Below are 14,278 nucleotides of genomic sequence, written 5' to 3'. Positions count from 1 at the left end.
ATGGTCTGTTTGTTTGAATTGTTTGTGGTGGTGTCTATCCAGAAAGACACTGGAGACTGCTCCAGGTTGGGCCGTGTTTGGAGCTTCAGAAGCCTTTTTTTTCCACCCTTCAGAAATGCTTTGCATATGGCTTAAATGCTGTATCCTTTCCCCTCCTTTCCTCTTTCTTTCCCTCAAAATCTGGGAGTTGCAAGTAAGTAGAAAGCAAGTAAGAAGAGTTAAAATTTAGGCAAGTAGGAATATTCCTATTTATCTTCCCCTTCCAGTGTAGCTGGAAGACAGAATCTATGTTGGTCTGAGGTGCCAACTTTGGAGCTCAAAATATGCAACTCCCTTCTAGCTTTACCTGATCTTTATTTCACTACTCCTGATTCTCTTTTAAAAACAGAATTGGATTAAGCTGTGATGTAGACGTGCTCAAAAAGTTGCAGTGATCAGTTTATGTTGTTATTACTTTGTGCTTGAGATGCTTCAGAACAGGCCATTCTCCAAAGCTGGCKCGATCTATTTTCTGGCCTGGCCTTTGCAGAGTGTACGGCTCCCACTCTTGTGATTCAGTATTTAGGTGTGATCTGTGAGACAGCTCCRGGGAAATTCAACAGTAAAACATTTATCTTGATTGCGTTGAAAACAGGGTTACACTGTGCTATGGTTTTTTTAAGGTATTGCTAATTTGAGCAGTTGACTTGGTCTAATTATCATATTTTAAATTTAATCTGGGATGATAGGGGTGCTAAGCAATTAATATGCCCTTTCTGAACAAGGACCCCTTCTGCATAAGGGAGTTCTGTGCTGTGAGAGATTAAACTGCTCCTTTTAAAAGAGGAGGAAGCCAAACTCTGTCTGTCTAGTAAATGTTGTGTTTGTATTTCTCTTCAGTATGCTGTTGTCGCAAATATATACTGCTGTTGTAGAGGCTGTGCTTGCTGGCATTGAGTGCTATGCTAAAACTTCCACTGAATCCAAGGTAAATGAAGTGCTGATTCTCTCCGCTGTCATTGTTCACTCAGACTGCTTGGCAAGACCAGATTACAGGCAAACCCAAATAAAAAGTAAAACATTTGGGATAATGGTATAAGATTAGTGAAATGAATACCATGGCCTCCAACCAATCTCTCTGAAATCTGCTAAAGGAGTGAAATTTCAGAGTGTATCTAGTCTTACCTCTTTATGGTTGTTTCTCTCCTCAATTTTCCGAACCTTGTAGTAAGGAAAATTAGAGAGAAGCCCAAGAACAAACTTTAGCCTGGTGCACAGTGTGTTACTGGTTGGTGTATGGTGTCTRCTTATCTCATGGGTGCTCTGTGAGTTGCTGGGAATCCTAAGGATGKGAAAAGATGTTCTAGTCTCAATTTTCATTTTTCAGGCAAAGGAGGTAGCAGAGCAGATGCTTATGTCTGCGTTAGATACCCTTCATTTAACACAACTCAAACCTGCATTRCGGTAGGTACTTTCAGATACCTATTTGTTGATGTATAGCATCAATGTACTAACTTTTTGGGGGGAGAAAATACCCAATATCTTTATTATTAAATGTAACTTAYTTGACAGTTGAATTCCAATACCCTTCTTATTGCATTGCATTGTGAAGTCAGGATAATTATTTCATTTTTCTTTACCTGTTTTTAAACACTAAAGTTGTTGCTTTACTGTAAACCTACTACTGCATGCTTTTGTGTGTAAAGAGAGATAAAAGAGTTCTTTCACTGATATGATTTCTGTTCCACAGCTCCAAAATCTCTTTTCAAATTCAGGCTGTGAACAATCATGGAAGGTTTGTATCCCTATCTTGCATTATTTTTCCCATCTCTAGCTTATAAAAAGTACTAATTAATTGATAAGAGTTTATATTTTGCGATCTCAGAGTTTCTGGAAAAACATTGCATGTGATTGTTTTGTATAAAAACAAGCACTACATGCTTTTGTGTACGAGCCAATTTAATGGATTTGGATCTTCATGATTTTGTGGAATTTTAGTAAYGTTTAAACATAATAATAGCACATCTGCACAGAGCATTGTTATTACCTCTGATAATGAGTAGAAGCAGCATGAGCCCATTAAGATCTTCCATTTAAAAAGCTGTGCTTTTAACTTAGTAGACATCAAACTTGCGCTTTTTTTAATCTACATGCTGTCTAATTGACTGAAATGGCCTACACAGATAAAAGCTATTTTAAAATGAAATAGTTTTTTTGATTGTTAGGAAATCACTCAGAATTATCTAGTCTTTAAATATTTAATTATCATTATTTTTCTAGAATTACTCCATTAGATAACGAGGATAGCCTGAATTTGGTTAAAACGGTAAGTAAGCTGTTCAGTGCTCTCCTTACACATTTTATATGAAAACAGAGCTTGCATACCTTCTTTGATGGGGTGTGCTGAACACTGTACATATATGAATACAAATATGAGGGGATGGATGAGTTGAAGTTCTGGGAGGAGAAAATGAAACTGAGAAAAATCTGAGCTTGACAAATGAAGTTGGATAGCAGAATTTGGAAGAAAACTTTAAGATACAATTTCTGTCTCAGAATTTGTATTAAAACAACATTGAAGCGCTGTGTTTTARGAAGTTTGAAACGTGTTATCTTGACTCTCAACTTCAAGTTCTGCTTTCTGTTCCTTTCCCAGGCGTCCATGACAGTGTTTGACATTCCAGACTTGCTCACAGGAAGAGGATGCTTGGGATCCGTAGTCTTCTCCGAATCTTTTCTAACCTCAAGGATACATGTAAAAGAAAAAGGTAACTCTTTTGAACCAGGAAGAGACAATAAATAACTTGAAAAGTTAAATGGGATGAGGAAAAAGCACGTACCAAGACCAGAAAGAAAATGGATTCCTTTWAATATTCTTATTAATTGAGGATATGTTGCCATATGAGGAAGACTGGGAGTTGCTCTTCCAGGAGAGCTTCACTTATACATAATGAATCCCTAAAGTGATCAGAAAATTTTGTATTTCGTAGAACAACARAACAAACTCATCTAACTTGTTAAAGAGTGTAAAGTGTATGGATYGTATTATAATTCTTTGTTTTTCCTTTATTTTCCTGCAGATGGCAGTATTAGTTCAGAAACCAGCCACATAATCTTGACTGCAGTTATTCCAAGATACGCATCTTGGCTGGTTAGTACACAAAAAAACCTGTTCAAAGCATTTTTCTTTATATGCAAATTGACAAAAGAAAACTTTTTATCAATATATAGYCCCTGATGTATTTGAATAGCTGTGAACATACAGATGTGTGAGAATAATCAAAAACTTGGGCAGTGAAATAGAATTGGAAATAGTATGATTTTTAATTGTGAACACTGAGKGTGTACCTTACAAGTGGAAACAGGCTGATGGACTCATTCGTCAAGCAAGCTTTAAATTGTTCCATTTTCATCACTTCAGTTTTTGCAGTGCTACAGGCATGAATTTTCAAGTGCTCCATATCTCATTTGAAAATCCTGCTTATTGTGGGTTTCCTTTCAGATCCTTAATATCCTGCACTGCATTAAAGGTGTAGTTCCAATAAATGTTATTAAGCTGTGCAGCTTTTTGTTAGTTGGTAGCCCATAAATGTTTTACCAAACCAAAATGCTTTAATAATAATAATAATAATAATAATAACAACAACAATAACAACAACAACAACAACAACAACAACAACAAAAAGGCAAGCACTTTATGCCTTTGCAATACCATTTTAGCTTATAAAAACCATTTATTGAGGAGCAGCTCCTTGAATATACGTTAAGGAACTGTCCTGCTTCTATAGTTTCACAGTATTGAGAAGTACAAAACTGTCTTTGAAACAGAGGGTAATCTCCARAACTTTAACCATCAGTGGTACCTGAAGTTGTCTGTTGTCTCGTATTTTCATTAATGCTTTTTGAAGTAATTCAACCTTAGTCTTGTTTTTTTCTACTAATTATCTAATGGAAACTCYTCCTTGCTACAGGTAGAAGATAGTGATGTGAAACTATCTGAAAAGGCACAACATATACTGAAGGTAATATAAAAAAAATCAGTTACAGAGATAATATTTTTAAGAAACAATACTCCCAGAAATGTTAATTATTAGTAAGACGGCTTGTATCTTGTTTATTCTTTTTCTTACTTGTTAGAAAAATCTGCCTATTCTATTCTGTGTTTTTTTCAAACTGCGTCCTACAAAAAAAAAAAAAACATTGTTTATAAAAATTTGGAATTTTCTCTATTTCCACGAATGAGAAAACTCATCAGCAAAAAGAGTTTAGAATAAAGCTAAGATTCTATAGAAGTCTCACTGAACACTACCCATGAAGCTCATGTGTTTTTTCTGTGGGGTTTTTTTTTTGTTTTCCTTCTTAAAAGACCACTGCCATTCTACATTCAACTTTCTTTTAACCTAATTAGCATGCTGAATGTCTGAAGGAAAACACTTAAAGCACTATGAGAAATAAAAGAATCTTGGATCTGGGAACATCTTAATCCACATGAGTTTCACATTTGTGGTTGAATTTGTGGTTACCAGAAATCTTCATTACAAATAGATTTATTTTCCTGTAATATACTTTTAGTTCAGTAGATTGACATTCTGAAAACAAAAAGCTATGCCTTGTAGTTGTGACAATAACTGGTAACTTAATAGCTGCTGGCAAGACCAAATAGGGGGGAAGTGCTTTTAAAAATTGCACTCCTGACGTGCTGTTTCTTTCACTGCTTCTCTATCAATGCTATTTAAAACTCTTTAAAAGTTCTGACAGATGCTGTTTAATTTGCCTTTTTTTTTCTCTCTTTAAAGCATTAAAAACATTCTGGCCTGGACTGCATGATGCACACCATGATATTATTGTTTGTTTTCTTGTTTAGGAGGATAAATCCTTTTTGGGCACTTTACTTGCTGGAGGCGACGGAGCACACGTTTGTTCTAGCAACCCGCAGGCCATGCCTGCAGAAGGTGAGCTGTTTCCCTCAGTTGCTTGAAGAGCAACTCCTCCTCTTTTAAACATTGGTTCTGCCTTTTTAAACTCTTTTCTTTTTATCTGTTGAAATTCCCTACCCTCATTTATTTAATTTTATTCCCTCTAGGAGAGGGATTCTGATCAGTGTCATAGGCTTAATTTTGAGACCCAGTGTGGTCCAGTGCCTGCGATGTAGGAGGATACTGGAGTGATTTGGTGCTAAATTTATTTACAGCCTTGTGTTCTCTGCTTCCACTGAGGTCTTCTTCCTGGAGCTAACACTGTTCTGGGTTTATTTCTCTTGGGAATATCAGTGTTTATTAGCACAGATGCTCGTAATACCAAAGGAAAACGCTTGTTCTTGGTCCTTTTGAGATTCAGTGAAGTTAACCTCAAGCTACCTATTGACACAAGATTACTGATAATGGTCTCAGACAATTGCTGCTATTTTAGTGCCTTTTCTTTCAGAAATAAAGTGATGTGAATGCCCCAATTATATGACTAAGAAAATTCAAGATGACCTATGGGGTAYGGTGGCAGAACGAATTCTCTCATTTCACAGCATTGCACTGATGCATCTTCCTTTTGAGACAATTAATGGAAGAATAAATAGGAATTTCTGAATCAAAACAAATGCTTTAAGGTCTAATACCTTCATTCCTTCTGTCAAGTCGGGGTACTGTTGTCACAATAGCATGTGACATCTAGGTATAAATGACAGTTTGGAGGAGAAAATCATTAGCCTTGTTATTCTTGTGGTTATACRGAAGTAGTGCTAAGGGTAAGTGATGATACACAGGACAGCACCTTCACATAGAAGAGCTTACTTTTGGCCGTAACTTAATAGATTTTTAAGGTAGGAAGGACACTGCAGAATAATGCATTGAGCTGTGTTGCAGTATAATTCTGTGAGTACAGATTCATTCAGCAAATAATTAGGAAGGAGAATAATGATGTTTTTTGGTGCTATAAAAACAGTCTTTCCCCATGGAGTAAAACTTTCCCCTTTTTTCCTGAGATTTGAGTCAGATGTTCATGGCACTTGGGATGGTGAGTTAGAAGTAGGTAGAGTAGCACAGGACTATTATTTAACACTTCGACAAAGAGATGTTTTTTCTTGGGGGTCAAGTGAAAACGAACTTGATCTCATTGCCTTTCCCATGTGCTGGATGGTAGTTGGCTGTCTTGTGAACTTGGCGTCCTGCATGATTCGTGCCCTGGTGAACTTCACAGAACTTGCAGCTGTGAAGCCCAGCAATGGTGAAGGGAGAGGTGCTGCCATATGCTYGTTCAGCTCCTTTCCCTGTCATTTATTTCATACTGTATTGGAGTGGTTAAATTCCTGTCTAAAGCAGAGCAGAAAAAAATTCAGCCTAGTAAATGTTTTCCTTATTATGCTAATGCATGTGCTGCTTTCCAGCATTTCGTAGGATGTGCGTAAGTGAAGCAGGCACTCTTACCAATTAAATGCTCCCCTCCAACATTATTAACTTGTGAGTAACTACAAAAGTACTATATACAATTAGCCCATTATATCAAAAATAACCTTAATATGAAGGAGACCATTTTGCATGTTTGTTATTCTTTTCAGCTCCTGTTTTTCAAAAGAATCAAGTACTGTTTTTTGGGTTTTTTTTTTGTTTTGTTTTTCCCTCCTTCTTCCCACCCCCACATTTTGTCTGTAAACTGTAAAACTCTGTGAGCTTTGGCAGAAGTGAGCTCCAGACTGAGTGTGTTGTCATTTTTCTTCTTCAGCTGCCCAAAAGAAGGCATGTTCCATGTTGTGAATTTTGCAAGCACTGGGAGCATAGGCAGTAACCTTTCTTCATATGCAGGTTAAACAGGCCAGTCTCCGGATCCATGTCAACCATCCATCCATCCATCCATCCATCCATCCACCCATCCATCCATCCTTTTAAATTAATAGAACAGTGTAGTGGATTTGTTAACAACTAGGTTTTGTCTCCTTTTCATTTGCTCTAAAGTGAGATCTATTTGTGGTTTTTATCTTTGCCTGTTTAATAGCGGTCATCTTTTTGGTGCTACTTTAGTGTTAACTGGAAGTTTTGGTCTAGAACAGCTGCATACTTCCCTACAAGGGACAATATGTTGACTATGTAACTTAAAATCACCTATCTTGGTATAGTGAGTGAGTATAAAGGAGAGCTTTTAATTTGTATCTCTTGTTCTCAAGTTCTCTTGTCTGTTAAAACAAAGCCCTAATACTGAAAAATGGTGACGATGTTATTTTTAGCTGCCATTTCACAATGAAAATTCTTTGTTCTTTTATTATTTCTTCAGAACATTGTTTGATAGATTGAGCTGAACGTGCAGATATGTTTAGCTGCATTTTAGCTGTTCTTCTGCTCCACTTTGCTTTTTTTAAAGCCTTATTCTGAATCACATTGTTTTGTTTAAAAGAAAGTAATTAGCTTTCTCTTTTGCTGCCCCTACATACCTTTATGGTATGTGATCCTGCTGTTAATGCATGCTCTACTACTGGCAGTAGAGGTCCAGGGAGCAACTCCTGCTTGCTCTTTCATTCCTGGRTTTCTTAAGGTTGGCAGAAGTTAGTGTTTGCCAGTGTTGCTTTATGGAACTTTAAAGCTAATCTTTTCTTATTAATCCCTTTTTATCATCCAGTCTTGCCCTGTTTCCATTTTCCGACTCATTCAGGTTATTCAGGTCTGCAAAGAGTCTAAATGTCCAGAAGATGGCAAGAAAGAAGGAGGTGGAATGAATGTTTGTGTCCCTTAGCTCTCACTAGGCTAATAGTTTCCAGGGAAATTGCTACCCTATAACAGTGTCTCTATGCAAAAAATAAAACTCAAGCCTGCAGATAAAGTTTTTTTCTTATTTTAAACATTCTCTTGGTGAGAAAGTGAAGGAAAATTAGGTCAGAAAATTTTCCTTCACTCTGTCACCAACAGAAAGTTTTAAATCTCTGACTTTTTTTTGTACTTGGCTGCATGCTATGTGCCAAAATATTGACATTTTGGTGAAAATATGACCTTTGTAAATAATAGTGTTACCGTGCTTAAATTTCCTGATGTTTTGGATGCGACTTCTTCTGCTTGTTTTCTCAAAGTTTTACAAGCTTTCAATTAGTCATGATGAAAACTGTCATGTGGCTGTTTTTAAAAAGTCAAAAATAATTTGTGATAACTGGGTTACATGGGATACCAYGAAGTTGAATGCAACTATATTCATGACTTTATTCCTGGACAGTGATATCCAGCAGAGATCTGATGGTTGTGTCCTGGATGCTGTACAGATATCAACCCAGTTCTTTACTCAAATGCTGTATACATTTTTGAATATGACAGCTTTTCCAGAATATAGTTTTATTCTTCGGAAAGAAGAGTCATTAGTCAATATAAGATATTGATGATCTACACCTCATAACGTCAATCTTTTTCTTTTCAATTCTAGGAAAATTGTACTTCTTTTCAGATGGCATTCTCTTTTCTCATCCTCACTATGGCAGCATTTCCATTTCAAAGAACCATATGAATTCCATTTCTTTCTACGATGGGGTGAGTATTTTGATTGTCTGTTCTTACTGTCATAGAATATTTATCAATTAAAAGAAAAACTTTTGTAAGAGACTCATGTAAATGCTTGTTTTTAAGTACAGTTTTAGTTTGTTTAAAACTAATGGTATAGATGCAAATCTCTACATTTTTATCCAGAGAGGYTGTTGAGTCTCCTTCTTTGGAAATATTTAAAAGCCACCTGGATGCAATCTGGAGAATGTGCTCTAGGTCACCTTGCTTGAGCAGCGGAGATGGACTAGATCATCTCCAGAGGTTCCTTCCAACCTCAGCCCTTCTAAGATTCTGGGATATTTTCTATTGGTTTTAGATTAGCTGAGCTGTATTTAGGAGACAACTGAATTATTAATGCTTTCTTAATAGCATGGAAAATTACTTTTTATTAACAGAAAAGTTGCAGAAAGTAGCATTCATAAAACATCTAGCCATCTTCGGCAATGGATCGAGAAAAGTCCAAGTGTTTTTATAGTGTTAGAGTGTATTGGTGGGTGAAATGTTGCCTTCTATTCAAAATATACTTAACCTTCAGCCAAATGTTGGTGACAATCAACTGCTTATCTCTGGAGGGGTCACGAGGAGTGTCTGTCTGCTGTCATGGAGTGTTGTGTAACCTCTGTGAAGGGAATGACTGGTCCGAGTTTTCCAAGTTGAGAGAAGTGAGAAGGAAAGGCATGTTGCCTGTAATTACACATATTTTACTTAATTACAGTAAAAGACAATGCTAGGCATAGAGTTTTGTCACTCCTCTGATCAAGTTAGATCAGTTCACTTAACACTTAACTTGGCAAACTTGCCAGGCTCATTCTTTTCTTGAAGTGGCAAGCTTCTTTGTGGGAATAGAGAATGGAGTTAATGACAGCAGCTCTTTTTTCCCCTCTTTAAGGCAGAAACACTAGGTTAACTATCATTTTAGAACTGAAAGGAGAGATTCTTTAGGGTGGTTATCATTTCTTATGCACGGAGAAGACATCTTTATTTCCTTTAGTTTCTATTTTCTTCGGGTGCACATTTGTTTAGTGACCTGGAGAGAGCACTGCATGCCTGTGATTTCATCATATAATGGGAAAAAACAGTTAAAATACAATAAAAGTGGGTGATTCAATTGAGATGAAAACACAACACTGAAGAGAATCTTACTTCAGCTGCCTTTTCTTGTGTGCCGTATTGATTGCCCCTTCAGAGTTTAAGAAGTTATTTTAACACTGACCTTCCTTCTATTGTTTAGTTTGAGACGCTCACTTTCATAAAACCTAAGCTATTTATGGGACCTGGCTCTCATTCTTGAACCGATGCCAGATTTTTGTGTAAAGCTAAACCTTGACATAGAGGATTTTATTGTCTAACTGACTTGGCAGAATGCAAGGGTGGAGATCTTAAAATATTAAGAAGTGACAAGAGGAGAAGGGTGATTGTTAGTGTGCTTTTTTGAAAGCTACTGTAACAACAATGCAGATGCAGAGGAAAAGATAATTTAATGGTAGATTTTAAGCACAAGATAGAAGACTTTGGGTGATACAAAACACAGTTGCTCAGCAGCTGTCTCAGCGCGTGTCTGCTGGGTGCTTCTCTTTTGGGTCTCAAAATACACCCACAAAAAAGTCTCCAAAACCTCCCAAAAGCATCCCAATTCTGGGGAATCGGGCACAGAGCTCCCAGCTAAACTGCTAAAGTACTTGAGGCTTGTGGGCAGATCCCTCACGAAACAACTCTATGAAGAGCTAAAGAATTTACAAATTTAACAAATCAGACAGACTTTMGCGGAACCCTGTGTCTCCCATCTCCCTTGATGTAAGGCAGGRCCCTTCTAGCTTTGTACCAGCTCTTCTGTGAAAGAGAAGAAAACTCAATGGACTGAGTTGACATCTCAAAGTCCCATTTTTTTTCTTCTTCTGTAACTATTCAGTATATCAGTATATTACAGAGGCTAGATACTCTGTGCTGGGTTTTGGATTTTTATTTAAGACCAGGTCTTGAAGCTTGTAAGCACCTGAATCCAATATTCATTTTGGCCCAGAACCACCAAATGAAAAAACATTATTAAGTAATACTTACATTTCCCAATAGTGGTAATGTCCTGCAGAATTCTGGCATAGGCTGTTTTAACCCAGTGGATGTAGAGATTATTGCTGCATTTCTGCAGCTTTATTTGATTTGTGGAACACTGAACATTTTCTAAAAGGAGGGGCACATTCTGTTAGGCACTTTTTATTTAACTGTAGTCAGTTTTAATTTAACTGAAGAGTTTTCATGGTAATTTTTCTGCAGGTTATCCCACCGAATCAAGGTCTAAAAGCTATTTTTGCTTAAGGTAGTAACTGTCTCTGCCATTTGTGAACATTTCTCAGTAACCTCAATGATTTATAGAGGTTTACTTTTATACCTAATCCTTGAGTCAGCGAGGTAGATAGAGATTCTTTCTCTGTCTCTGAATTAACACTGAATCCTGTTCAAGTCTTCCCCAACTTGAGGTTACTTCTGTAAAAATTGCTAAGTAGAGTTCTTAGTCCACTTATTCTGTTAAAGAGATGAGCATTACTAGTTTTCTGGTTTGCACATTTGAGCACTGGAAACCCTATTCTCCAGGGATGCGCTTTCACACCTCTGAATTGTTGTCGTAGGAAAAGGCTAAAAGTCAAAGATAAAGAGCAGATGATTTTAGCATCCTGCAAAGCTTTGCAGAGGCTTCTGTCCTGGAATTTGGAAAACCAAGGGTTAGTGTTGATTTCTTAAAACTGAGGCTAGAACTGCTGAACCCTCCCTGCTTTTAATGGACACCAATCTTGAGGACTCCAGCTTCCTGTTGACAAAGAAATACAGCTGAGTGGCAGGAGCAAAAGATTTAATAAAACTGTGATCACTGATAAATCTGAGAGAAAAAAAAGGCACTGCCAATGTGCGAGTGCTGTCTGCTTTAAATTGCAGGCCTGCTCATTGCACAGCTTTGTAGCATGGTTGCTCTCATGTCAGGACCTGAAGAGAATTGTATAAAACGAGTCTGTAATATCACTGTACTATCTTTCTAATCTTCTTAGGTGACAGACTTAATTCACTCTTGGATGGTACATGTGTCAGGGAGAATTATTAGGTGTAGATTAACAAGGTAGTTCTGATGTGAAGCTCTAGGAGTTACATGCAGAATAAAGGGCTACAGTGCTCGTTTTTGTAGGAGAGGGAAGAGAATAGATAGTAAAATGCAATTGGTTTTCACAAAGAGAGAAAGTTCAGAATAACAATCTTAATGTGTTCTCTTTAAGGTTAGGCTTGTGGTGAGTTGAGCAGCAGGGAGTAGAAGCTTTAGTTGATCCTTCTGCTGCTTATCTGCATRATGCAAGCTAATGAATCTTCAAATACTTATGCGTGCCCAAATGGGGCTGTAATAGTTGTTTTCTGATCTGTGCAATTTAATGTATTAAGTCTTTTTCTCACTTTCAGTAATTGTTAATTATAAATTATCCTCTTTTTTTGCTTTCTAGGATTCAACCAGTGTTGTTGCCGCTCTCTTTATAGACTTCAAAAGTTCCTTGCTTGTGCATCTACCGATTGAATTCCATAGCCAAGGAAATTTATTGATGATTGCACTTTTCCCCAAAACAATGATTTATAAAGCCTTCTATTCACAGGTAAGGCAAATAAGCATTGTCCTCTGTTTGTTTTTTTTCACCCCAAACCATCTTGGCTGTTTTTCAGAGGAGTGGCAAGGGTGAATTTGTTAATAGGGCTGCATTAGCTGTTTAAGTTTGAACAAAACATTGGATTTGTGTTTCCCATGCTTTTGGAGCTATGATGGCAATTCATCTGATACATAATAGAGAACAGGTTAGAGGACTAGGTCTTTCTAGTTCTGGTCTTCAGCAAAACCTGTTCYGATACCTGTCTGGACCAGTACAGTTTGGGAAGGAGAAGGGGCAGCCAACCCTGGGGGAGCAACAGGTTAGGAAGCACACTGAAAATTCCCTTTGTGATGGAATGTTACACATACCTTAACTTTAGCCATGCTTTTGACAGTGCATCATTCTCATTTGGAAGCTGAGGAGATACAGAGTGAGCAAAGCACCAAGGGGTTGTTTTCTGGGTCCAGCATTGTTTAATGTCTTCATTTACAACCCTGGGATGATCCTGAACTGTGGGAGATTAGTTGACACTGGCAGAGCTTCTAGAGAGACCCAAAGAGATWTGAGGATTGTGTCAACAGAAAACATCAAGGAGCTCAAGAAAACTGAACATCTGTACCTGAGGCAGAATAACCCCAGACATAAGTCCCGTCTAGGAACCTTCATTTTGGGAATTTTTGAAAAGTTGGCTAGACAAAACCACAGCTAATGAAAGATACGTTGCCAGTTATCCTGCTTGGAGCAGGAAGTTGGTCTTGAGACTCCAGAGCCTGTCTTCCAGGCAGAAGCACTCATGACATCTTCTACTCTGTGGAACTTAACACTGAGTCTCCAAGAGAMTGCACTGACACGCAGTCCTTTCCAGTACATATTCTGTAGCATATTTTCTGTAAGGCCATAGCCTTTCAATCAGTAACCCTTTTCTTTAATTGACTGTATGAGATAAATAATTGCTTCTGATCTTAAGACCTGCACGTGTGAGAAAGCTAAGCTTGTGTAGATATGTCTAGTGATTGCATTGCTTGTCGAGTTTAATGCTCCCCATGTGCTTTCATTTTGCCTTCTGCAGTCAGCRAACACTCAGCTTGTTTTTGAGCAGTTGCATTTTGGATGTAGCACTGGTGTGTAATTGGCTGCAGCGGTTGTACGTGGTGGCAGAGGTTCTATTGTGTGTGTTTTTTGTGGTCAGACACATTTGGATCGTCATCCTGAGGGAAGTTTTGTTGGAGTCTTTAAGCATCCCATAGGCCATTGTATTATTTTCTCAAATAGATTGGCTTCATGCATCGCAAGGCAGCAGCTTTTAATAAACTAAACTTTATAACAATAGCACTTTTGAGGAAATGAGCCTGGAGATTTTAGGGCTTCACTAGGATTTTGGTGTGCGATCCGAATGCTGGACTGGAGAAGACCACCTAGATGTATGTGTGCAGTCACCACTGGTAGCATCAGTGACACCATAAAATCAGTCCTCCTCCTGTCTTGAAAGTGTTTGGATGACTTAGTTTAGACTTACTGCTCTTCCACTATGCTAGTTCTTGGATTTCTTTTTCCAGATTTCCAGCCTATTTTGCTAAATCTACTTTTACGCTTCTTTTTTTTTTTCCTTCTGTTCTCCCTGTGAACATCCTTGAGATGTTCTCAGACTTCAGACCTAGGCTATTCCTGGCTGATCTAGCCTGAAACAATATCCTTTTTCAGTCTGTGCTTATAAAACATTCCCTTCTGATTGTCATAATTGTTCTCTCTTGATTTGGCCAYGATGCCCAAACTGCGTGCTCTGCCCTAGATGAGGGTAGATGTTTCATGTACGGAGATGGTCTCAGTTTTGTCTCCTCTCCTGGGGCATCCTTGATTTGCCTTTGCCTTTTCAACTAATAGAACATGGTTGTTTTACAGGACACTTCTTCAGGTCGATCTCTGGCTCCCTGCTGATATTCCAGCTGACAGCAGAAGGGTTCTTTTTTGTGCTCACTCCTGCTTCTCATATTTCTGCCTGTTTTTATTACTGCTTCTGTAATTCTGTAGCTAGGTTTTTGGCTCTCTAAATCATGTCAGTGCTGTGTAGGCTGTCTCCCAGTTTTCGCCTCACCCCAAAACGTGCTGTGAATTGACTTTAGTTTGGGGCAGACTCATTTTAAATAAGTTCTCGGTGTGTTTCCTGAACACCTCGACCAG

The 14,278-nt window shown here is 37.9% G+C and overlaps 1 protein-coding gene across 1 annotated transcript in view; it reads left to right on the top strand.

Annotated features, from left to right (window-relative positions):
- The window catches only part of CUNH20orf194 (chromosome unknown C20orf194 homolog), a 61,646-nt gene that overhangs the window by 21,727 nt on the left and 25,641 nt on the right, over positions 1-14,278 (top strand). Inside the window, exons 12-21 of the mRNA XM_026048851.1 lie at positions 880-967; positions 1,367-1,443; positions 1,730-1,774; positions 2,260-2,305; positions 2,636-2,747; positions 3,060-3,130; positions 3,951-4,001; positions 4,844-4,931; positions 8,368-8,471; positions 11,963-12,109. Of these exons, the coding sequence (XP_025904636.1) occupies positions 880-967; positions 1,367-1,443; positions 1,730-1,774; positions 2,260-2,305; positions 2,636-2,747; positions 3,060-3,130; positions 3,951-4,001; positions 4,844-4,931; positions 8,368-8,471; positions 11,963-12,109 (829 nt within the window). The remainder of the gene's footprint in view (positions 1-879; positions 968-1,366; positions 1,444-1,729; positions 1,775-2,259; positions 2,306-2,635; positions 2,748-3,059; positions 3,131-3,950; positions 4,002-4,843; positions 4,932-8,367; positions 8,472-11,962; positions 12,110-14,278) is intronic.

This window comes from Nothoprocta perdicaria, unplaced genomic scaffold (genome assembly GCF_003342845.1).
Source record: "Nothoprocta perdicaria isolate Ctin4 unplaced genomic scaffold, notPer1 scaffold_58, whole genome shotgun sequence".
Classification (NCBI taxonomy): domain Eukaryota; kingdom Metazoa; phylum Chordata; class Aves; order Tinamiformes; family Tinamidae; genus Nothoprocta; species Nothoprocta perdicaria.
The sequence above is the reverse complement of the archived record's forward strand: the minus strand, read 5'-3'. Positions and strand labels throughout refer to the sequence as shown.